This window comes from Melanotaenia boesemani, chromosome 22, assembly GCF_017639745.1.
Source record: "Melanotaenia boesemani isolate fMelBoe1 chromosome 22, fMelBoe1.pri, whole genome shotgun sequence".
Classification (NCBI taxonomy): Eukaryota; Metazoa; Chordata; class Actinopteri; order Atheriniformes; family Melanotaeniidae; genus Melanotaenia; species Melanotaenia boesemani.
Genome location: NC_055703.1, coordinates 3531912 through 3556649, shown reverse-complemented (window position 1 = coordinate 3556649; position 24738 = coordinate 3531912). Strand labels below are relative to the sequence as shown.

General features: G+C 43.1%; 2 protein-coding genes across 2 annotated transcripts; one reads left to right on the top strand and one right to left on the bottom strand.

The window, feature by feature from the left end:
- Nucleotides 1–1017: 1017 nt before the first annotated feature.
- ppil4 (peptidylprolyl isomerase (cyclophilin)-like 4) lies at nt 1018–15497 on the bottom strand. Its single transcript, XM_041975863.1, has 13 exons — nt 15389–15497; nt 14986–15053; nt 12171–12235; nt 11966–12083; nt 11627–11769; nt 10994–11090; nt 10785–10901; nt 10585–10709; nt 10442–10508; nt 5225–5336; nt 5048–5144; nt 4803–4935; nt 1018–1335 (listed from the first exon to the last, which is right to left on the bottom strand). The coding sequence occupies exons 1-13, from the start codon at nt 15456–15458 to the stop codon at nt 1168–1170; spliced, it is 1380 nt and encodes a 459-aa protein (XP_041831797.1). The 5' UTR covers nt 15459–15497; the 3' UTR covers nt 1018–1167.
- A 6-nt stretch (nt 15498–15503) lies between these two features.
- Nucleotides 15504–24529, top strand: ginm1 (glycoprotein integral membrane 1). Its single transcript, XM_041975869.1, has 8 exons — nt 15504–15670; nt 15811–15882; nt 15978–16077; nt 16460–16614; nt 16680–16839; nt 16936–17171; nt 23571–23734; nt 23835–24529. The coding sequence occupies exons 1-8, from the start codon at nt 15587–15589 to the stop codon at nt 23941–23943; spliced, it is 1080 nt and encodes a 359-aa protein (XP_041831803.1). The 5' UTR covers nt 15504–15586; the 3' UTR covers nt 23944–24529.
- Nucleotides 24530–24738: the final 209 nt, after the last annotated feature.

The window sequence follows — 24738 nt, the reverse complement described above, 5'->3', positions numbered from 1 at the left end:
ATTCTTTGCAGCGTGGTAATCAGGCCTCTTTCTTCGATCTGTCTTGTGCCTTGTTCTCTGGAAAGCTTATCTTGTCATCTCTATTCCTCAGCCACAGACCTTGACTTCTCGGATAACCACTGCACCCAGGTTAAGGACTATTCCTCGTACCAAGCTGACTGCCTGCCTGCTCGCCCTGCCTGCTACCAAGCTCATATCACCACCACCAGAAACCATCTCTTGGCTACTCCTCCTCCTACTGTCCTCTCATAGGAAGAACCATCCGGACCTGGAACACGCCACAATACTTATTATTAATAAACATTGTTTGCACTTTCCTCCTTGCCTCTCTGAGTGTTCTGCTTTTGGGTCCGCTTCCTGGTACCGCGGCCACAGGCCGTGATACTAGCTGAAAGTCGAGTCTGCCAGGAACCAGATCAGTGACGTCTGACTTCACATCGTCCCCCGTCTCAGCGTGTTTCCTCAGATGTTTACGGAGGAGGTTTGTGTTCAGCGTGGGCAGCTGGGGAAGTCTCTGCTGGTGGTTCCACCTGGGGGAGGGAAGTGGTGATACCCTACTCTGCTCAGTCCTGAAACCTCCTGTTTTCCATTCTCCTCCTACACAACGTTGTGTTGTTGAAAACACTCTTTTCATGATGCATCAAATCAAAAGGAGTGGTTAGGTTTACCGGCAGACGACCTGTTAACCAAAATAAACCAGCTTGATGTCTTTATTTAACTGAAACTGTATATATACACAACTATAATATTCTGGAGATAAGAGTGTGTGTGTGTGTAAACACACATAAAGGGATGTTTAGAAAGGATGGTCCAGGTACTGCAGGTTCTGGAGCATCATCAGTGATCAGAAGCGACATGTGAGGTAAAATCTTGAGATGAGGTGGGTGGAGGGAGACACCGGTGAATCCCCTCAGCAGGTTTCCATGGCGACCTTTAGTGAATTTCAGAAAACCACAGGAGGAATGTAATCATCTGTTCTAAATCAGGACGAGTGAAGAAGAACCAAACACAGAAAGCAAAGCTGTGCTGATATTTAAATCATCAAACTTCCACATCATCATCATCATCATCATTCATCTACATACAAAAGATAGAAACGCGATTGTGTCTTAGATCCGACGGCCGTTTTTTAACCATCCCGTCTCACTGATCCCAGCTCAGCGTCCTTCATCTGTACCGGCTCCTCTCCTGATCCTTGGACCTCCTCGGGGAGCGACTCCTGTCCCGGTGGTCCTTCCCATGTCTGACCCGGGACTTGGAGTGTTTGTAGTCCCGGTCTCTGGAGCGGGAACGCTGGCGGGCCGTCTTCCTGTCCCGTCTGCTCTCCTCGCTGTCCTGGAATATGAGGTAAGGAGAACCAGGATGAAAGGAGGAGAAACAAAGAAAGGGAGAAAAGACCTGACAGGAATGACAACAGCAATTACGAGACTTGAAAACTGGCTTCTTTGAAGAGGAAGCTGACAGAAGGAAACAAATATTAATGTGGTCGTGTTTTTATTTCCTGACATAACTTCATGAAGCGACACTTACAGCCGACTGCATGGAAAGCTGTTCCACATTAATAAAGTTCCCGCTCTGGATGTTAACCATCAGGGTCCAGTATTTCAAACATAATCCATCAGGATTAATCCAGGTGGATTTGATTTTACCAGACCTGATCCAACACTGGGTTTTTCAAACTAGATTTATTCTTGAAAATTCAAATCTAGATTTGTAAATCCAATCCTACCTTAAATCCAGATATTAGCCTTTGTTAGCTATTCCAAAACTTTTGTAACTAATCTGGATCACTTTGATACCAAACTGGAGCATTAAAATGATCACAGGTGAATCATCCAAGTCTGGAAGTATAAGCCTGGTACACCCATAAGGATTTTCTAAATCTGAAGACATTTTTATCTGTTCGAGACTTCACACGTGAGGATAAATCCTGTGTATTTAACAGTTTTGATCGTTCTGTGTGTGGTGGCTCCGATAATCTCATCACAAAACAACACACACATAACGATGCTGTCCCGCAACCGATCTACAATCAAGTCCGCCAAGCCGGAAACCTTGCATGATCAAACGTGATCTAACGAAAATGTAGAGGAGGAAGCATGGCAACAACCGGAAAACCCAACACCTAGCATGGAAGAGGACATACATGAAGTAATGATGGTGGTCTTGTGACTATTATTAACAAAAAAATCCAGAACTAAAAAAAACAACAGACTGGAGACGGTGTGAACACGGACTTTATTTACTTCCTTGCTCCCCAGTCAGCTCGCTCTCTGATTGGCTATGTTTCGTTCCACGTCACCACCCACACAACTCAGGAGTCGTCAGCGTTCCTCACACACGTAAAGATTTTTGGTTGTAAATATTGAACATGTTCAATACTTCTGATCGACAGGCACGACCCGTTTCAGAGCTGAATGTCGGGACGAATTCGGTCTTAACAGGCCTCAGACCACAGGATCATTTTATAGACAATCTTACAAGACTCAAGATAATTGGCCGTTTGCCGTCGGAAAGAGGCAAAATCGGGTCAAAAACAGCCCGATAATCTTTATGTCTATCTAAGACATAAGTTTTGTAAAACCAAATTTGTAAAACCAAATAAAACACAACATGCAAGAGTCACATCCAGATTTTACTGGCCTAAAAAGGGACTAATATAACCACATTTGATGCAGTTTGCCCTCATAAAACATGAGTAGTTACTTCAACTCAAAATTGCTTCAAAAAACAAACGTAGAGTAGCAATCTAAAATTAACTGTGTACTTCCTTTTCCAGCTACTGAGAAGTGAACTTTGCTTGATGTTGCTGAAGCATAATAAGGTTTTAGTTGTTAGTTAGCGAGGATCATTTGCTGCTGTGCTTCGCAAGTTTCAGGTATGATTCTCATCATTACTTCTCCTACGACGTGGTGGTGGTGGAGGCAGGGGGAATCACCTCCTCAGAGCTCTGACTGGTACTGGTGCTGGGCTCCACCTCTGGCTCTTTGGGGACTAGGGTTGTAATGGTGTTTGCTGTGGTGAGATCAAGTGGTTGCATGGACTCCATTGACTCTACAGTATCAGCTGTCAATACCGTGCTGGGAGCTCTCACCACCAATAGTATAAAGAATTGTCAGTAAATTCTTCCCATTGTGGCTTTTGACTCAGAAAGGTCCTTTTTTGCTTTCTGTTTAAGGTTTTTCCACCGCAGATTCACTTACTCCACTGTCCCCCGCTCCCCGCGGCATTTACCTGTACGGTTACCATAAGTTAAACACATCGGTCTTTAAAATAAGAAAGCCATCACTGCAAAAAATTAACATCTTGAATGAGATAATTGACAAATTAGTTGAATAAAGATGATATTTGTTGATATTTAAGAGGGTTTGTATGGGTCTTGAAGTGACATTAACAAGTAGTACACTACTTACAATAAGGAGAAACAACTTAAAAACTTAGAGGAAAGAAAAACACTTGGATGGAGACTAAGAACAAAAAAGAATGAATTATGATATAAACTAATTGCTCCACGGCAATCTCACTTCTAGACTAGTCCAAACCTGCTCAAAGTCAAGATAAATTCTCTAGTTCAAGAAATTTTAAGAAATATAATTCTAAACACAAAAAGACCAAAAGAAAGTCATGCATTTACCTGTTCTACCTGCCCAAATCCCTGTACGTTTGTGGACAGAGAGCTTTGTCCAGGGCCACTGTAGGTGCCGAAGAGTGTAGGTAGTTGTCACAAACACTTCTAGAAGTACCTTCCCGCTGCAGAAAAATTGTCCCCTTTTGTCCCGGTTTCCACGATGTTTGAAACTCACTGACTAAGATGAACTTGGTGTAAGCCTTCTATGTGATTAAGGTTAGCTAAAAACTGGTGTAACAGCACAGATCCCAGGTTTTATGATTACCTGGAGTGTGACATAATTGGCTATATGGTTTTAGTTGTGCATGAGGTATGGCATCGTAGGAGACCATACGAACCTGGACAATACGGTGAATGTCCAAATCTACTTCAGCTGTACGCCAATGACAGACTGTAAGCAAGGTATCTTACCTATACCTGCGCTACGTTCTTCGCCCTCATCTGTAAAGAAGAACCATGAGGAGTCATGCTTTGACAGCAGAGGTGCTGAACAGGAACTGATTACTTTGCATTTCTTTGCCTGTGGCCCATTTTATGAAGTAATTGAAGATGGATTAACAGTGACAAAATCCACAGTGGGGTGTGTGGTGTATGCAGTGGCATCAGCACTTTTCAGTATGCTGAGCAGCTATGTAAAATTCCCTGAATGTGACAGGGAAATATCAGACATACAAGAGAAGGTTCTTCTCCACGGCCAGAATGCCCAACGTTATCGGTCTGATTGGCTGCAAACGGGGGTCAACAGGAAGGGAATGCTGACCTCTAAATCTCCAACTGTGTTGTTAGATGGCCAGGTTCAGTACACGATTCCCAGATTCTGAGAGAAAGCCACATATACCTGAGATCCAAGACACCGTACCTGACGGCATACGTCTTGGTGACAGCCCCCTGCTCCGTCCAATGATTCTCAACTTCGGTATAATAAAGCTCAACGGCAGGAACCACTGAGTGAATCAAAGGTGTGCCTTTTTTTAGGGTTTCATGAAAAGATGAAGAGAAACAAGTCTATTGATTTATATGTTGTAATGCACATGTAAATGAGTAAATATGCTAAATAAATTAAATTTGTAACAAGGAAACAAACACTTCTGCATGATGAAGAACCTGTCAGCTCCTCATCATCTAACAGCAGGAGAAGCCAGCGTGAGGACTAATCTGGAGAAGCGCGATTTACCCGGTGCTTTCTGGACTTTTTGCTGTCCTCTTCGTCTGAGTGATGACGGTGCTTCTTCTCTTTATGTTTCTTCTCAGAGTGCCGATGGCTAGTTGCCTCCTCATCCTCCTCTATCAGCAGCTCGTACTTGGAGCTTGTGGAAAAGTTATGGAAATCTGCGGGACGTTTAGAGAGCGGGGTGCAGAAGCATGCAGAAGGACACAAACTGAACATTTCAGCCAGGGCTCGCTAACACAGAAGGATACTCTTGTTTGGGCTTGACTTGATCCTTCAGAGCCAGTTTGGACCGGTTCTCCAGATCTTTCTCGTAGGCTCTGAAGTCCTCCTTTGTGTACTTCCCCCCTGGAACATAGTAAACAATCAGAATAAGTTTTTAATGGAAAATCTTCACAGGAAGCATGGAAACCATGCAGAGGCCTCACCTTTCCCCTTCCACTTGATCTTAGCCACCGACTGGCTGAAGTCTACGTGAATACGGCGGTCGTCGATGAGGACGTTGTCCATCTTGAAGTAAGCCTTCTCACAGTCTTCTTGCTGTCAGCATAACACACAGGAAAACATGGAACGTTATTCTGGAAGCAGGTCTGAAAAATATTTTATCTCAGGGGTGTCAAACATGTGGCCCACCAGAGGGTCCAACCTGGCCGACAGGATGAATTAAGTAAATGTGAAAATAACATAGAAGATATTAATATTTTAATAAAAGTATGTGTAATTCCTAATGTGTCTGTTTCAATGTAAAACATCTCCACGGCAGGGGGAGAACTTGTTCTGTCTTTCTGACTTAAAAGACGTGACTTCAGTTTGTAGGAGTCAGTTCAGGTGGTCAGGTATCTACACATGTGGAAATGTACACGTATGTACATTTAAAATAACTCACAGAGCTTCAAATATTACTCTGGTCATAATGTGATATACTGGATTTTTAATGTCCAGATACCTGGAATTAAATGTTTGCTGGTTTTATAGATTCATTGTGGTCTGGAAGTTAGAATAAACATGGATATAAATAAAATATGTAAGTAAACATGTAAATGAAGACAATAAAATGTGTAAATGATAAACTGCAATTATGTAAATGTGTAAAAACCATTTCGACCACCACCAAACTGTTTGGTGGTTTTAATGAGCTTTTATCTGAGATTCTGGACTTTCAGTGGAAACCACATGTTTATATTTACATACCAGACCTGATGTTACACCCCATGAAACCAGATGTTAACTTATGAGGTTCTGTTAATATGCTATTTTTAAAAGAAAAAAAAAAGAAAGTTCACTAAAACATTTATTGAACAGAAGTTTAACCATAATCTTCAGCTACCTTGGAATAACTGAGCATAAAACAAAGAAAAGCTCAGTCATTGTCCACCTTCGTATATCCAGGCTGTAAAATGTGGGACAGAACATTTCCTTCTTTTAGTTCCTGCTATCAGAATTCTTGAGCTCATTCAGCTCCTCAAACATGTTTAAGAAGGAAGTGACTGGAGCAACCCGCTGCTTCAACATGGTGATCACATGTGCAGGACAGTTTCGTGTGGAAAATCTGACTTAAAAACAACACAGCATTTACATAAAAGTCATGTGGAAACCCCCAGCTGTCCTCAGAGAGTAAAACTAATATTTATCTAACTGCACAGCGCCCTCTGATGGTTGACGTTGTCTCTGCCACCATCGTTACTTTCACTGAGGCCATCACCACCTGTTCGGTGGCCTTGCAGATGATTCAGACGTTGACTACGAGGAAGTTAACATTCAGTTTTTAACAACGTTGATTATAGCTTCTGATTTTATACCAACAATGAATAGCTGACAACAACAGAAGGTTGGGGTGTAATCGATGCATTACATCATCTATTTACAGAACTTTCACTTCTCCATCAAGACTCAAATAACCCCACCAGATGATTATCAACATGTCATAACCACAGCAAACACACTTTATGACTGATTTCCATTCTGCAGGGTTTTTCCACATCACATATCTTCATTTAACAAACACTGAGTGGAAAATCCTGATAATTACATAATCTAGACAGATTTCACCATTAACAGTGAAATGCTGTTAACTAATCCACTTTTTATCTAATAAATGTACCACGGATTACTCTGGAGGGGTCAATCTGTACACAGGAAGGAATTAAGCCAGAACACAGCTGATTCTTTTATTTTTCCAAGAGAAAAAGAAGATCTGAACCAGTGTTCATCCAGAGAGGAGAAAAACGGCTTATGATCCAATCCAAGCTGGAAAAGAAGTGTAAAAAAAAAAAAGAAATCCACTTAAACATCTGAAGCTAATGTTCAACAAGCTGCCTGAGCTCAGATGTCTGTTTGAAGTGGTGAATATCTATCTTTACTAACTCTGCACTGTTTCTGTCTAAATTAGTTCCAACTTGTTGCAGAAGCTGCGTGTAGGAATGAGACATCTACATCATATATGAAACTAAAACTAAAAAAAAAGAATTTGGTGTAAAACTTAAAAAGGTAAACTGATATATTATATAGACTCATTATATGCTAAGTGAGATATTTCCAGCTTTTATTTGTTATGATCGTGATGATTATGGTCTTATAAAACTCAAAAATCTAAATGTCAGAAAATTAGAATAGTGTGAAAAGGTTCAGTGTTGTAACCTCTAAGAGCTGCAGTCTAGTCGGCTTATTAATCCAGAACACCTGCAAAGGACTCCTGAGCATTTAAATGGTTTCAGTCTGTTTCAGTAGAATCCAGCATCATGGGGAAGGTTGCTGACCTGACAGCTGGGCAGAAAACCATCACTGACTCCCTCCACAAGGAGGAAAAGCCTCAGCAGGTGGCTGCAGAAGAAGCTGGATGCTCTCAAAGTGCTGCATCAAAGCACATCAATAACAAGCTGAGTGGAAGGAAAAGTGTGGAAGAAAAAGGTGGAAGAAGCAGCAGGGATGAAGCAGCTGGAGAGGATGGTCCGGAAGAGGCCGTTCAGAAATGTGGGGGAGCTTCACAAGGAGTGGACTGAGGCTGGAGTTAGAGCTTCCAGACGGATCCTGGACCTGAACTTCACATGTCCTATTCCTCTAGTCCAGACGCTCCTGAACACGTCAGCAGCGTCTCATCTGGACTAAAGAAAACATGACCTGGTCTGCTGAGCAGTGGTCCAAAGGCTCTTTTCTGATGAGCAAATTCTGCATCTCATGTGGAAATGCAGGTCCCAGAGTCTGGAGGAAGACTGGAGAGGCAACAATCCAAGACTCTAAAAGTGCAGCGTGAAGTTTCCACAGTGGGTGGGGATGTGGGGGCCATGTCATCTGGTGCTGGTCCACCGGGCTTTATTAAGTCCAGAGTCCACGCAGCGTCTACCGGGAGGTTTTAGAGCTCTTCATGCTTCCTTTGTGGAGATGCAGACTTTGTTTTCCAGCAGGACTTGGCACCTCCCCACACTGCCACAAGAACCAGAACCTGGTTCAATGACCAAGGATTACTGTGCTGGACTGGCCAGCAGACTCTCCAGACCTGAACCATGCAGAAACTCTATGGAGCTTTGATCGAGGGAAGTCTGACTGAGCCCAACATAAAGTACGCTGCTGTAGTCTAAGCAATTAGGATTAAAATCTTGAGATGATGCTGAGAAAGAAACTAGACTTGACCACTGAGCTGGTTTGAGTCAAGTTTGAGGTTATTGTCTAAGCGCACTCCAAAGTTTATTGCTGCAGGTTTTTAAAAAAAACTGTCAAGAACCCCAGGTCAACCGGACCCTTGTAAGACCACTACAAAGGCCCAACTGGGCCCAAATAGCCACACCTCAGTCATTTTGTTATAAAAGTAAAGAGAAAAAAAAGAAGAGATCCAAAAATGAAAGAAGTTCTCTAACAAGATTAACCCATAAAACAAGAGTCTGAGCAATGAATGGACCACGAAATGTTCTGGTTCAATGACTGTTTGTATGTAAATAGTCCTCTTCATCAAAATGTTCACATACTGACATCATCAGACCAAGACCACACCTAACACATGAAAGGTTATTTTTAGGGCTGGGCACATTTACGCGTTAATTGATTAATGCTGTAAACTTCTTTTAACGCACGTTAGCACAGGTTTTGTTATTTTTAACTTCTTGCTCACTGGCCACATGCAGAGGCTGCGGTCCAGGCCTCTTCCTCCGTGTCTGGTCCTGCTGCAGTGGTGAGTCTGATGTAATCAGAGCGGCTTTATTAACATGAAGAGACGTTTTCTGTCTGCAACTTAAGAACGAAAAAGAACCGACTTTTCTCTCTGTCTGAAAAACCCATGCAGATGAGCAGAAAATTGTGATTTTTGGACGGGAAACTGCTTCCAACAGGCAATGAGAAACGTATTATTATCATTGTTTGAACTAAATGCGGTTTTATCCTGGTGGATATATGTTTTGAGGCCGGGTGGACACGGGGAGACATCATCTGTGTTTACATATGTTTTTTCGGACTTTGTTTACCTGGTCTTTTAATGTTTGTTGTCTTAATTGTGTTTGTTGGTGATAGAAATGGTTTTACTGAGCTGGTAGCTGGGATTCTGGACTTTCTTTGGATACCACACATGTTCATGGTTAAATCTACAGACCTGATGCTACACCTGTAAAACCAGATGTTTAACACTTAACTCTCGGTAGCGGAGGCTGCAGGTGCAGAGGTGAAGCTAAACAGTCAAGCTAAGAATGAAAGTTTAGAGAAATCATATCCAGAAATCTGGATAATGAAGCAGCGAAGGTGCATGGATGGAAGTTATTGTGCATATTGTGAATATTTCTCTCTCCTCACCATCTAGAAGCTGTGAGATTCTCATCCTGCTTTCTGTCTGTTCACCTGATGCTGATATTCATCACATATTGTTCCTTCTGTGTTTAGAAGGAAGCAGCTTCACAGCTTTAAATCCATCCTGCTGACTTTTTACCTTTTAGTTAGTAAATCCTGAACATTTCATCCTTCTTTCTCATAAATATGTGATTTTATATATAAAAATTTGTATGTCGATTATATATGATTTTTATAAAGATAAAATGAACTGTTGCATTTTTAGGTTTTAAAATAAAGAAAAACAACTTTTGCTAAAGACTTTCTTCAATGGGATGTAGATATTTGAGAAAAATTATGTTAAAAAAAAAAGTTTCCTAATGACAAGAAAACTAGATATTAATGGTACTTTTACTGTCATTATGTTGTGGAAATTCAATGCAATTCCATTAAAAAAACAGAAAAATTGCTTAAAACCTGTATTTGTTATTATATCTATATTTAAAAACATTAGTTAGTTCTTTAGCATGTTTAGCCATGCATTAAGAGCCACTGTGGAAGGTCCAGAGAGTCATTTACTGCTCTGGAGCCACAGGTTGAACACCCCTGGTTTAGTGTTTGTAAAGCAGAATTTACTGCATTTATTCATAAAGCAGCAGGCCTTCTTTTAAAAGGACACTTTTTGCGTAATAGTGTGATTAATCACGACTAATTTAGAACATTTCAGGCGATTAAAAATATTAATTGTCGCTCAGCAGTGATTATTTTATGTTGTGGTTTACCCACCACTGTAGTTTTAAGGGTTAAAGCAAACTACCACTTCCTGAACTTTTCAGCTATAAACATCCTGACTTATGTACACAGGTAAACACAAACTGTGGGTCACATGACGTCCTCACCTTTTCAAACTCAATGAAAGCGTAGCAGAGGGAATCTCCGGTTTTCCAGTCTCTGATGATCTCGCAGCTGCAGGAAAAAAAGACGGATCTGTAGATTTGTGTCGACAGGAACAGAGTATTAAAGGAGCTGAAGTGGACGTCACCTTTTTATGGTTCCAAAGCGAGAGAAGATGATTTCCAGGTCCTCGTCTGTGGTTACTGGGTTCAGTTTGCACACAAACAGGACGTCCTCTGGAGGCTTCACTTCTGCATCGGGGAGGTCGCCTACCTGGAGGAAGGTGGATGTAGAACCATGTCAGACCGACTGCTTGCCGTCTGCAGCTGAGGAGGTCTTTTGACTCACCATCTCCAGCAGGATGGCCTGAGTCTTGGCTTCTTTCTCTTTCAGCCTCTCCTCCAGCTCCTCAGCCCCTTTCCCTTCTGTATCATCGATTTCTTCATCTGCTCCGATACGGCCGCTCTGGATATACATGGATGAGTGTTTGGACTTACTTTAGGCACTGCATAGATGATGTCATCCATCTTTATTTGTGGAGCAGCGCATTTACTCACATCTAGCTGCTCCTTGGTTGGCTCAGGTGACCGATCGGGCACCGGCAGATCAGGAGGGTCATCAAACGGATCGTCCAGGACCACCGTGTGGTTTATTCTGCAGCAAAACAACCAGCCTTCATCAGGATCAGAAAAACGATTTGCACTTAAAATTTATGGGGAAGTATAAGGAAATGCTGCATGACGTGGAGAAAGAGAAGCCATTTTAATGCTGCCGTCATGTTTGGAGGGGGTAGAGGCAGAACGTTTACCACCTCTGAGGCTACAGCAAACCTAGTGACAGAGCTGATCGGTGTGTGTGTGTGTGGGGGGGGTCAGGAAGAGTTGGTGTAGCAACGCTCGTGCTGTAAACACACTAATACAACACCACAATACTTGTGTTACATCAGTAAGATCAACGCTGAGAGCATCTCTGCTGGGACAGGCTGAACTCTCTGTTTTCAGAGACAGACAGATGGACGGACGGATGGCCAACACATAATCTTACTTAGGACATCAAATTGGCTCGAGCCAGAACTGGGTGTGTTTAGGAAACATTTGTTCCAAAGAACCTTTTTTTTCTTTTAGCACTGAATGCAAAAATAGCATCAAAATGTCACGTCACAGTCACACGACGCTTTACAGCTGACTCACCTGATATCCTGAAATGGGATGAAATCCTTGTCAACAAAGGTCTGGTTGATTTTAGTCAAGACGTCCATGCCTTCCGTAACTTCTCCAAACACCGTATGAACTCCATCCAGATAGTCCAGGTTCTCACCAGCTGTGATGAGGAACTATGAGATGAAATGTTTGCATGTAAATCTGTGATGTTCTCAGTATTAACTAAACTGACCTGAAAGTTGCTCTTGTGATTTTTATTCTTTGAATAGCTGATGAAGTCATGTTTCAAGATAGAGAATATAGTTTAGCTTCTCCTCTGGAAGTTTGAGCCAACTCTGAAAGCACACAGTGAGAGTCCATCCCATTCACCTGAGAACCATGCTGGTCATTTCCATTGTTCACCATGGAAACCGTCCCCTTTTTCCTGTGTTTGATGCGTGGTGTCTTCTCTCCATCAAAAAAACGGGCCTGGTCTCCATAAAGCTTACTAATAACCCAGAGGACAGAAAGAATGTCAGCATGTTTAACTTGTTGTGAAAAAATAAGGGAAATATCTGTAAATAAAACAGCTCACCTGTAAACAGATTCTCCTCCACGACCAGTTCCAGTCGGATCTCCTGTCTGCACAATGAAATCCCTCTGAAAACAAGACAAACGTAGGAATAAACGGAAATAAAGTTGTTACCAGGGGTGTCATGTACACACAATGTAAAAAGGGTGGCAAATGGGACCTTACAAATTAATACATAAAAAAGGTCTAGATTTAAGAAAATAATTACTACAAGTGGTCATCTGATGTAAAATATAAAGCTGATTCTGTAAAAGCAGCCAACTGATTAATCAGAATCAGATCTTTTTCAGATTATTTGATTATCATTGTGTCAAATCAATCAAATTAATGTTTTTTTTTCCATGAGCAGTTTCCTCAGGATGATCCTGCATTTTATGTCTTTAAAGGGACATTGTGTAACATTTTATGTTGTTTACTGGCCAAAATCGATGTCTGCATGTGTGTTATCATTGGTGTATTATGACCTCTGCTAAGGATGTGACACATTCTTGTAAGCAAAGACCTTTAGATTTGTTCATACAAAGCCGCTTTTATAGTTATGGTAAATGCCAGCATTCAGTCACAGTAAGGCCAGACTAAAAGCCAGTGGGAAGACTTTATAAGCTGATTTTTACTGTGACAAAAAGCCGGTGCTATATCAAGACCAGTTTCTCCGTCAAGATCCGTTTCTCCTGTGAGAACCATTCTTCCTTCTAAACACATAGTAACCATATCTGACAATGAATTTCCGTCCACCAGATGCGTGTGTGCGTGTGGGGGGGCTGGGCGGGCCTGGGGGTGGTGGGCCGTGGGTCTGCCGCTGTCCCCATCTTCTCATTCCCCGTTAGGGGTGTGGGAGGGTGGGTACTTTCTAGGGTTGGTGACGGCTCACTGGTTGTGGTCCCTGGAAGGCCCGGTCGTGGGGGGCGGTCTCTCCTGGTCTGTCTTGCCCTGGGGGGCCTCCTGGGGAGCGGGGGTGCCTAATGCCCCTAGAGGCTCATCATCCAGAGGGAAGTTTGCTTCTTACTTTCCACTCCCGGCTCATTGAGGTCACTGCCCCTCAATTTTAATTGCACACAACACACACTACCTAAACAGTCAGGAGCGGGGAGGGAGAGGGTATTGGGGACCTCTCACACCCCTGTTCCCCCTGTGTATGGCTGGGGGCGGGCGGGGCCGGTCCCGGGGTGGCTGCGCTAGTGGGCTGCTGGCTCTGTGGGTGTTGGGTCAAGGGGGGGTGCTTGGGGCTCGCTGTCCTCTGGTCCGCCTGGGGTGTCCCCCACGGGGCATGGTGGGTGGGTTGGGTATGGCGTGACTGTGTGGTGGTGAGTGATTGTGGGTGCGGCGTGGGGGAGGGTGTGAGTGTGGGGTTAAATAGGGTGCAGATTGGAGTAGGTGGGGGGAGGGGGCCGATAGCACCCTGGTTCCCAGGGTGTGCGGCTGGAACATCGGGGTGTGTGCTGGCCTACGCCGGGTGGCTGTCTGGGGGGGACCTGGTCCTCCTAGGCATTTTGCTGGCCCTCTGCCTTTGGGTGGTGGGGCGGCCGCCTCTGGGCTCCTGGGGCCTTCGCTTGGGCTGCACTGGGTGGCCGGTCCCTGGTGGGGCCGGCGGCTGCTAATCTTGGCCCACTGGGACCTGTTCCCCGGGACCATGGGGGGCTCTTGCTGGGGCTCTTCTCTGCCGCCCTTCGGGTGGGGCTGGAGTCATCTTCGTGGTGGGGTGGCTTGGGTTGGTGCTCCGAGTATGCTGCTGAGGGCCCAGGCCTCTGGCCTCTGTGGAGGCGAGGTCGCATTTGCATGATCTCACTCATCACTCTTCATCACTGATCACTCCTTATTCCTTATGCTCTGCATGCTGACACAGTCACTGAGCTGTCCAGTGGGTTTTAATACTAAGCAATAATTTTTTATTTATTTTTTTCCTGTGAGTTAGTTTCTGGTCGCTGTTATGTCTTTTTGATTTGGATATTATTTAAAAACTCTTAATGACTAGCAGCCCTGTTTTTCTCTGTGTGTGTGTTTCTGTTCTTGTAAAAGTTGTAGGAAATTTTCTGGTGTGTTCATGTACAAGTGTAACAGTTTTTTTTTGTCTGGTGATGGTGTGGATTGAAGGGTCGTTTTTGCCATTTTCCATCTTTTTCTGTCCCCTCCGGTCAGGTCCAGCAAGATTACATAGATTCCGTGATTCAAAGTAAATAAATAAATAAATTAATCACATTATCAAGAGGAGCCTTACCCATAGGCCTCCCCTTGGCAGAGCAAATTTGTTCAGCACGATACAGCAACCAGATTATCATTCTGCTTGCTATGATGCTGGACAGCACAAGTTAAAAAAAAAAAAAAAAAAAAAGAATGCCCGATACATTAGAATGCCATACACGATTCCAACGTTAGATGGCAGTAATTCTTACACAGTGTCCCTTTAATCACTGCTTCACAAATACTTATATGTCACTGTTAACGAGAAAAACTTTAATCAAATCACAAGTTTTAACAGTCAATTAACTTTGCATAGTCATGACATCTTGTTTCACACATTAATTAAAATGAAATAAGTTACCCTCTTTTTCAGTACTGTACCTGGAGCCATATTGTTACAGTATTATGGTAGTTAGGTGGCTACTAATCTAATAAAACAAGACGAAAGGCAGCGCTTTACACTAAAAATGTACAGATGACCAGTCCATCGCAGGGCCAACACAGAGACAATCACCGTTCACAATATATATATATATATATATATATATATATATATATATATATATATATATATATATAGATAGATAGATAGATAAATAGATAGATAGATAGATAGATTTATTTAGATAGATAGCTTTACCTGAACATTGTGGATGAGGCAGTAGTTGTAGTATTTTATCTTGCACAGTTTTAGAAAGTTTAGACAAGCTGCAAAGGAGCAGAAGAGTTGTCGTTACGCCGCCAGTCATTTCCACTGATCACATGTTTAATAACAGCTATCGTGTATCCGTCATTTACAGGTGTGTGTGTGTGAGAGAGAAAGAGAGAGCGAGAGAGAAGTTTTCTTTGTTTCTTCCTTTTGATCTTTTTTTTTTAATTTAAAGGTGAATTAACATGGTAATAGTCAAACAATGAGGAGACAGCAAACAAGCTAACAGCTCGAACTAATGTGTTCCTTGACGTAGCTTAGCTGTAGCTATCTCAAATATCGCTATGTTAATTAAAACATATGTTTTAATTTGCTAATCACCGCATCTTCTTACTTTTTGGTCTTTCTTCTGTAAACAGATCAATAACGATATCGCCTAGCGTCGTTTCAAGGAGCACCGCCATGATGACGGTTCAAAATCTCGCGATAGAAGTGTCCGAGAGGTTCCCACGCATGCGCAGTTTGTATGTTTGTGGGACATTTGCGTTGTAGCTAACTTGGTAGTTGTAAAAGAAACCACCCAGAAAGAGAGATGGCGAGTCCAACAGCTTGTGTTATATTTCTTTTTCTTGTCTCGGTAGTTTGCTCAGAGTTATCGGACAGGCAGCTGAATACGGTAAGATTCGGAACGTTTTAGAAAAGATTTCATGTTAGCCTGGTTAGCTTCAGACCGTTAACTTGTAGGAAAACTGATAGGCAGATATAATGCTTGTTTGTAGTTAGTTATCTTTTCCTTCTGATTGTCATTTCCCCCAGGAAAATATCCTGATAAACGTGACAGCGGGGACGATTACAGATACCCGTATGCAAGATTCAAACAACTTACAGGTAAATAAACAGATATTTGGTAAGCCTGCTTTTTCTCTGTGAAATGGGGGAGTACGGCTAAGGAGACGGGAGTTTCTGCCCTTCTTTTCTTTCAGATCAATTTAAACATTTCTGTGGGAGAGGAGCAGATATTGGTCAATGATGTCCCGGTAGAGCTGTCAGGTGTCACCAGGTTCAACTGCCAGGCACTTCTATGTGAGTTTTTCTGGCCTACTCACTATTTTTTCCTGGATTATTCAGCACCAACACAGACCATAAGAAGAATCCGCTTATTTCTTTGTTTTACAAATCAAGTTTGAGTTCTACATTTAGAAAATCAACAAGGTTATTTTTAAATCATGAGCTTTTTCAAAAGTGTTTCCTAAAGTTATACTTAAAAAAGAAAGTGAAATGTAAGTTAAAGTGGCTCAGATAAAAGTCTGCTGTTCTAACAGCCTGTCGATAAATGACTGGAACGCTAAATTTATCATTAGAATATGTATTATGAGGTTACTGTTATTTAACTGATGTATTACTTATGTATAAGTTGGACTGTATTCAACTTTTAAAGCAAAACATTTGCATGTTTTTTTGCCAGTGGACAGCATCAATGGAAGCAGTGAGTTTGAATCTGGAGACCTGGTGTCCACCGTTACCCGGGTGATGGTGAGCCAAAACAGGCTGTACAGCGACTTGGAGGAGGTGGTCGCTCTGCAGGTCTTCAGTGAAGTTATAGAAATGGAGGGCAAGGAGGTAAATAACTTTCTCATGTTAAATGTTCTGAAAGAGTTAAAGATGACTGAAGTGTTTCTGTTTAGGTCCACCAGTCTGACATGTTCGAGGTGAAAATACTGATGAGCCCGGACTTTCAGAAGCTGGCTCAGTTCACCAACATCTACCCCATCGGACACAGTGAGATTTTCAGGGCTCCAAGAGAAAATGATGTGGTTGTTACAGATCTACCAACTTCCAGGAAAGGTTTGTTTTTCTTTTCTTTTACCATACTGATAGTGTTGTTGTTCTGGTTTGTAGAGGCAAGGTTTATTCTTATTTCTTCTGCATTTCTGAACTCAGATGAAGAACAGCTGATCTCCCAAACCACCAGCCAGTACCCCCACACAGAAAAGCAAACAGAGACCACCCAGGAAGAGATTGCAGCCCCAGGAAAACTCCCAGAGACCCCCCTGCGCATGGAACCCAACCTCCTGTACAACGTCAGATATGATGATGAATCTGAGGATGAAGATCAGACCCGGGTTGATCAGAATCAGATGGAAACACCGCCCAAAGAGTTCATATCTTCTTACTCAGTAAGTCTGATTCAGTCCTGCCTCTAAGGCTGTGTGTTGTAGTTCTGGTCCAGGTTCTGTAAGTTCAGGATCACATCTTTCAGCTAAATTCATCATGATTTGTGATTCTGAGATGTTACTGGGAGCCATTTTTAACTTAGGTACAGAAAGGAGAGCTGTTTGCATTTACACAAGCCATCCTTTGACGTATCTGTTAGACCTTCTGATAAATAACAGTTGCTTGACGGGAGATGCCGACATTGCCCTCATTTAAAAAACAAACAAACAAACAAAAAGAAAACACGTTTAGCAGCAATTACAACCCGACAGACCAGGAATTCTAGATGTTTTCAAGGTAAACTAATGAGATTTCATCCCACTCCTCCTGGAGCATATCCCATGAGGTGGATTAGCTAGGTGAAGCCTTCTTCCACCATGCGGTCAAGCTCCCACAACAGCTCAAGTCCATCAGTCAGTCAAACAGTCAGAATTATGGATGACTGGTTATTATTTAAATATTGCTGACACATTTTGGGGGTGTGTTTAGGGTTATTATCCTCTTGTAGGATAAAATTAGTCCTAATCAAACGTTGTCCACAGGTGCTGCAAAATCTTATGGTAGCTTTCCTTTTTCAAGGTCACCCACAGACCATCACACTGTCTCCACTGTGTTTGACTGATGGTATTATTTTTTTAATTATTTTTAATGATCTTTTACCGAACCTTGATTCTGGTAATTGTGCCATTTTAATTCTCCTGGACGGCGGCATTTGATACCATCAACCATACGATTCTTTCATGGCACCTAGAGCACTGTGTCTGCTTAAGGCCCATTTATGATCCCTTACATGTGTAAATAGCAACGTCCGTTTCAAACTTTGTCATACATCACCATCCTCATACCTCCATGTGTCTTTTGCGTTGCCATGGTTGTTAAGTTAATTCCTTCTACTAGTGGGCAATGCTGAGTTCAGAGTTCACGCCCGCAAGCCGACGTTAGTTTCAGACACCGTGTGGCAGAGGTGATGGACCGGTATAAAGATGTTCCCAACCCCCAACATGCCTAAAACACTTGCATATAGTCTTTCTTCAAAAGCTCACCCAGTTTCTACATTTGTTGTGCTCGTCTTCATTCTTCATCTTCTTTTTTGTTCCCTTCATGATCCTCTTCTTCTCTGGTTTGTTTCTTTCGCTGGTCAAATGTCATCTATTCTGCTCAGCACTGCCCCTGCGATTTCCGGTGGTAATGCTTCATCTTCTGGATCCAGTGACGGATAGCTAAGCTCCCTGAAAACATACCAAGTTATGTGTGTAACCGACGCAAAAGACGGAAAAAACTGTCTGTCCGTCTGCATATCTGTCTTCTACGTCCAGCATAAATGGGCCTTTGGGCACTGCTTTTAAGTGGTTTGAATTCTACCTCTTAGTATGTGGGAAGTGAACAGTTGGAGGTTCACTGCCTGCAGCTTGTTCAAAATGCAGCCGCCCGTCTCCTTGCTGGGCAAAGAGACGTGAGCATGTAATTCCAGTGCTTTCTTCACTCCACTGGCTTCCAGTTCAGTGCAGGACTGATTTTAAGATTCTTTTATTTGTTTTTAAGTGTCTGAATAAGCCCCATAATACCTGTCTGATCTCACTGCACTGCATCGGCCCTGTACGGCATCGCTTCATTCAGCCAGTCAGATGGTACTGGAGGTTCCTTGATCTAACTTAAAAACTAGAGACCGAGTCTTTGGAGTTGTGGCTCCCACTCAGTGGAACACTTTAAATGTGCAGTCTGCAAACAGTCTCTGCTTTTAAATCTCTAATAGGGTGGCTGAATACACGCAACCTATTTGAGTTTTTATGTTGTACCTTTGTGTGTTGTCCCTGTTTTTTTTTTATTTTATTTTATTGGTTTGTGTAAAGCACTTTGGAGGCTTTGGCTAGATGAATGTGCTATATAAATAAACTTGACATTGCATCCTTTCATTTTTCTGTGTCTTAGAAATGTCCTTCTGTTTAATCCAAACACCTTAAACTTGAACTTATCCGTCCACAACCCCTTCTTCCAGTCTTCCAGTGTCCAATGTCTGTGTTCTTTTGCCCATCTGATTTTTTTCTTTTTATTGGCCAGTCTGAGATATGGCTTTTTCTTAGCAGTTCTCCCATAAAGTCCAGCATCCTGAAGTCGCCTCTTTACTGTTAATACTGACACTGGTGTTTGATGGATACTGTTTAGTGCAGCTGCCTGTAGAGGACCTGTAAAGCCTGGTACACATAACGATTTTTGGGCTGATTTTGCCTCTTCCTGACCTCGGACAGCAAACGCCCGATCATCGTGAGATTTCCCTGTACATTTCCCTGTTATCATCTGGTCTGCGGTGTGTTACGAGCCGATTTGTCCAAATAATCTGCTCCGAAACTGGTCGTAGCCGACAATTGGGACTATTGAACATGTTTAATATTTTAGAGCCGATTTCTGAGGAACGCCAACAACTCGTGCATTGTGACTGCGTGGATGGTGATGTGGTACAGAATGTAGCCAATCAGAGAGCGAGCAGGCTGGGGAACAAGGAAGTAAATAAAGTCCGTGTTCACGCCGTCTCCAGTCTGTTAATTTTTAATTTCTGGCTTTTTCTGTTTACAATAGTCCCAAGACCACCATCATTCCCTCGTCCTGTATATCTTCTTCCATGCTGGGTGTTGTGTTTTCCGGTTGTTACTATGTTTCTTCTTCTTTTTTGCCGGTTGTTGCTATGCTTCTTCTTCATTTCGACGTTTGTCCGGTTCGGAGGACTAGATTGTAGATGAGTTGTGGGACAGCATCGTCATGTGTGTGTGTTGTTCTGTGATTACATTATCAGAGCACATCACACACAGTACCATCAAAACTGATTTTTTATTTTGAGGTCTTGATCAGATAAAAATCTCATAAGATTAAAAAAATTGTTATTTGTGTACCAGGCTTAACCAACCTGTTGCTGGGATGTCACACCCCTAAAGGCTGCAGTGAGTGTGATCTGGGTGGTTTGGGCTGTTGGCAGGGGGTCTTGCTTTTTCCTAATGGTCCTTTTTTTTTAATGGCAGATATCTCCTCAAACTGGACAGATGCTTCAACTCCACACGTATCTTCAAATTAGAAGTAGATGAGGCTGATGTTCTAACTTGATTTTGAAGTGCAGACAAACATAACCTGCATAGAAATATTAGAATTATTTTTGTCATAATCTTCTGCAGACAGTACGTAATATTCCTGTAAGTAATCAAAAGGACATGAAACATGATGCTGCGTCTGCATCTCCTCACCTTTCACCTCCATTTGCCATTTTAAAGCAGGACTGCACCGACATTGCGTTGCCTGTGTGTTATGCTAGAGTGTACAATGCATGGTGCGTAACGTACTGTGAAGTTGGTGTAGTGCCGGTAAAAATGTAGGTAGTGGTCTTGGTCCGGGTGACTGCAGGGAGTTCTGGCTCAGGCTTTCCTCTGCCGCCCTCTGGGTGGGTCAGGGGTCGTCTTCGTGGTGGGGTGGCTCGAGTTTGTGCTCCGGGATTGCCGCTGATCGCTCGGATCTCTGGGCCACCCTAGTCTGCCTCTAGTCTCCAAAGAGGCATGTTCACATTTGCATGATCACACTCATCACTGATCACTCCTCATTCCTCATACTCTGCATGTTGACAGTCACTGAGTTGTCCAGTGGGTCTATAAGAGCTACTCTTGTTTCTTTTTGTTTTTTGTTTTGTGTGTGTCTTTGATACTTTGGTTGAGGTTGTGATACATCCTGTTGTTGAGCATCTTCAGGAAGTGTAGCCGCTGCTGTGCCTTCTTGACCAGTGCTGTGGTGTTCTCAGACCAGGAGAGGTCTGCAGAGATGTGGACGCCGAGGAACTTGATGGACTGTACTGTCTCTAACCATTCACTGTTGATGTACAGGGGTGCAGGATCGGTTCTGTTCTACCTAAAATCCAGGATGTTTTCCTTGGTTTTTGTGACGTTCAATGTAAGGTTATTCGCTGAACACCACTCACCAAGCTTCCGGATCTCGCCTCTGTTGGCTGCCTCTTTCTCCCCTGTAATCAGCCCCACCACCGTCTTGTCGTCTGCAAATTTGACAATGATGTTCTCTGGATGAGCAGGACTGCAGTCAGATGTGTAGAGGAGTAAAGTAGTGGGCTCAGCATGCATCCCTGAGGAGAGCCAGGGCTGAGAGTGTGGGTGGAGGAGAGGTGGGAGCCAAATTTCACGCGCCGGGGCCGGTTGATCAAAAAATCCTTTATCCAGGCACAGGTAATAATAATAATAATAATAATAAGCACTATATAATAATATATAGTGCTTTATCAAGGCACCCAAAGCGCTTTACATTGTGTATCCATTATTCTTTCACACTCACATTCACACACTGATGGCAGAAGCTGCCGTGCAAGGCGCTCAACCACGACCCATCAGGAGCAATTGGAGGTTCGGTGTCTTGCTCAGGTACACCTCGACATGAGTTTGACGGCTGGGGATCAGACAGGCAACCCTTGGACTGCAGGACCACCACTCTACCAACTGAGCCATGCCGCCCCAGGTGGGTGGTGGGAGCCCCACGTCAGATAGTTTGGGGACCAGAGTGTTTGGGATTATTGTGTTGAAGGCTGAGCTGAAGTCAGTGAAGAGCAGCCTGACGTAGCTCCCCTTGTGCTCCAGGTGGCTCAGTGCTGAGTGGAGAGTGATGGCTATGGTCTTCTCAGTTGACCTGTTTTCCCGGTATGCAAACTGGTGGGGGTCCAAGTTTTGAGGGAGGCAGGTTTGATGTATTGCAAGACCAGTCTGTCAAAGCACTTAGTAATGACTGTGGTGAGTGCTACCAGGTGGTAGTCATTGAGGCTGGCTGTAGATGCCTTTTTAGGAATGATTGTGGCAGATTGGTGTTCAGACAGAGAGCTCCATGTAAGATGTTGAGCAGCTCCAAAAAGACCCAGTGACTACCGCCATGATGACGATGTTAACCCCTTCATTTATTTACACGTATAAAAACTAAATAAATACTGTAAAAGAATCAGGAAAAAATCAAATGAAAAAGACTGGAGTAAAATAAAATATAATTCAATATTAAATAAATTAAGATCTTCTGTCTGAAAGATTCTCCTTCTCCAGATTTTCCTCTTTTGTTTTTTTTTTTAACCAACAACCACGTTCAAAGTCTCTTAAGCTCAGCATGCATCCCTGAGGAGAGCCAGGGCTGAGAGTGTGGGTGGAGGAGAGGTGGGAGCCAAGTTTCACGCGCTGGGTCCGGTTGATCAAAAAGTCCTTTACCCAGGCACAGGTGGGTGGTGGGAGCCCCACGTCGGATAGTTTGGGGACCAGAGTGTTTGGGATTATTGTGTTGAAGGCTGAGCTGAAGTCAGTGAAGAGCAGCCTGACGTAGCTCCCCTTGTGCTCCAGGTGGCTCAGTGCTGAGTGGAGAGTGATGGCTATGGCGTCCTCAGTTGACCTGTTTTCCCGGTATGCAAACTGGTGGGGGTCCACGGTTGGAGGGAGGCAGGCTTGATGTGCTGTAAGACGAGTCTTTTTAAAGCACTTAGTAATGACTGTGGTGAGTGCTAGCAGGCGGTAGTCACTGAGGCTGGCTTTTTAGGAACTGGGATGATTGTGGCAGATTTCAGACAGGACAGGATGACGGGCCAACGATAGGTTTAAGATGTCAGTGAAGACCTGTGAGAGCTGATGGGCACATGCTTTGAGCACTCTTCCAGGTACTCCATCTGGACCTGTAGTCTTCCTGGGGTTCACTGACCAGAGCACACGTCTTATGTCTTGTACCTGTAGGGTGAGTGGGGGGGCGTACTGGAGGCTGGTGAGGGTTGGTGTGGTGTGGCTGAGCGCTGTAGGTGAGACTCAAAGCGGGCAAAGAAACTGTTCAGCTCCTCCGCAAGCGCCTCATTGGAGTCCCCAGATGTCATATCACAACCTTTGTATTTTGTGCCACACCTGGCGGGGGCTACTGCTGAGGAGATGGTTTTTTATCCTCCTCTTGTAATCTGCTTTTGCAGCCCTGATGCAGATAAATAACATCGGACTGTTTTGTTTTTAATAAAAGAACAAAGTATAAACCTGTTCTAGAGGAAATGGAACCTGAAATAACTTCTGCTGTAAATTGGTGCTGTTTTGAAAATCAGATCAAAATGAATTAACTTGACCTTGTAGGCGGGGCGGTGGGTTTCGTAGGGAGGCCGGTGCACCCTGCCAATATATTGGTAGGAAGAACACTGTATAATTATGTTTATATACAAATTTTATCATTATGCTTTTATTGTACTGGTCCAGCCCACTGGAGGTCAGATTGGTCTGAACGTGGAACCTGGACTAAGATGAGTTTGACATCTCTGCTGTAAAAGCTTTATGTGCAGTAGAGGGTTGCTTATGGAAATGCTGGAATCTCCATGTCCTCAGGCCATGTGTCAGTGGGTGGAGCAAGCGAGGGAGCGTCTGCGGCGCTTCTGCTCGGAGTCCCTGCCTCTCTTCTTCCTGGTGATGTGGGTGGTTGTGATTGGCATCGTCGGATCAGCGGTAATAGTCAGGATCTTGGACGTGTTCTTCCCAGCTTGTGAACACAAGTAAGTTGTTTGATCCTTTCTAAATAATCTGAATTTATCTGCCGAATCTCCTCTTCTGACATTAAATACAGAATGCTTCATGTTTTCTTTTGGTTTCCAGGCACATTTTTCATCTAAACCAAGTCACTCTGATGCCTGAGGATGAGAAGTACAGTCTGCTGGAGAACATGGAAGCAGAAGAAGCAGCTGAAGAGGAGAAGAAGCCCTGAATGAGGATGGACTTAGCCAGCTCTATCCAGTTTGATCTTATTTGTTCTTTAAACGTCTGATTTAAACTTTGGTATGACCTGGTTTTGTTCAGCACTGTAATCCACTTTTCACTTCTAAATATGTCAGCCATGAAACAGGAGAACTTTTCGTGGAAATTCAGTTACATAATCTGGTCCAAAATGGGGAGGAAGTGAGCGTGAGGTGTGTCTTTCGTACGAGCTGGAAAGTCTCACAGTGCTGTTAGATCCAATTCCCCTGTTGGATAAGTGAGAACTTGGACAGAGATCTATTTAACAAAGAAAATAATTAGTTTATTTCCCGTTAAAGTAATTTGCTTGCTGCTTTACAAAAGATGACAGTCTGATTAAATGTTACCCACCTCCAAAACACACATCAGCAACAACTGGTTAAAAGACTGAAATCTTGTGAGTAGTTTTATATTTTATTTAAATACTTTTTTGTTTTATATTTGTTTGGTATAAGAACTGGTCAGTATGGTCCCAGTTATCTGATCCCACACAAAAACTACAGAAATGAAAAAGGCAGCTTCTGGTTTTTTGTGTAGTTATTTACTGGAGGTGTAAAGAAAACACGAGTGACTTAAAGGGAATTAATGACTTTTACAGATAAAGTTATTAAAGTCCCTCACGTCACACAGAGAAACTCAGCTAAAAGACTCTACCAAGCATCGGCATCCAAACCAAACACAGTTCAAACCCCAAGCAGTTATATGTGAATGTAGAAAACCAGGAGAACAGCTCTGTCCACTTTAGAGCTTCTGCTAATTTTTCCAC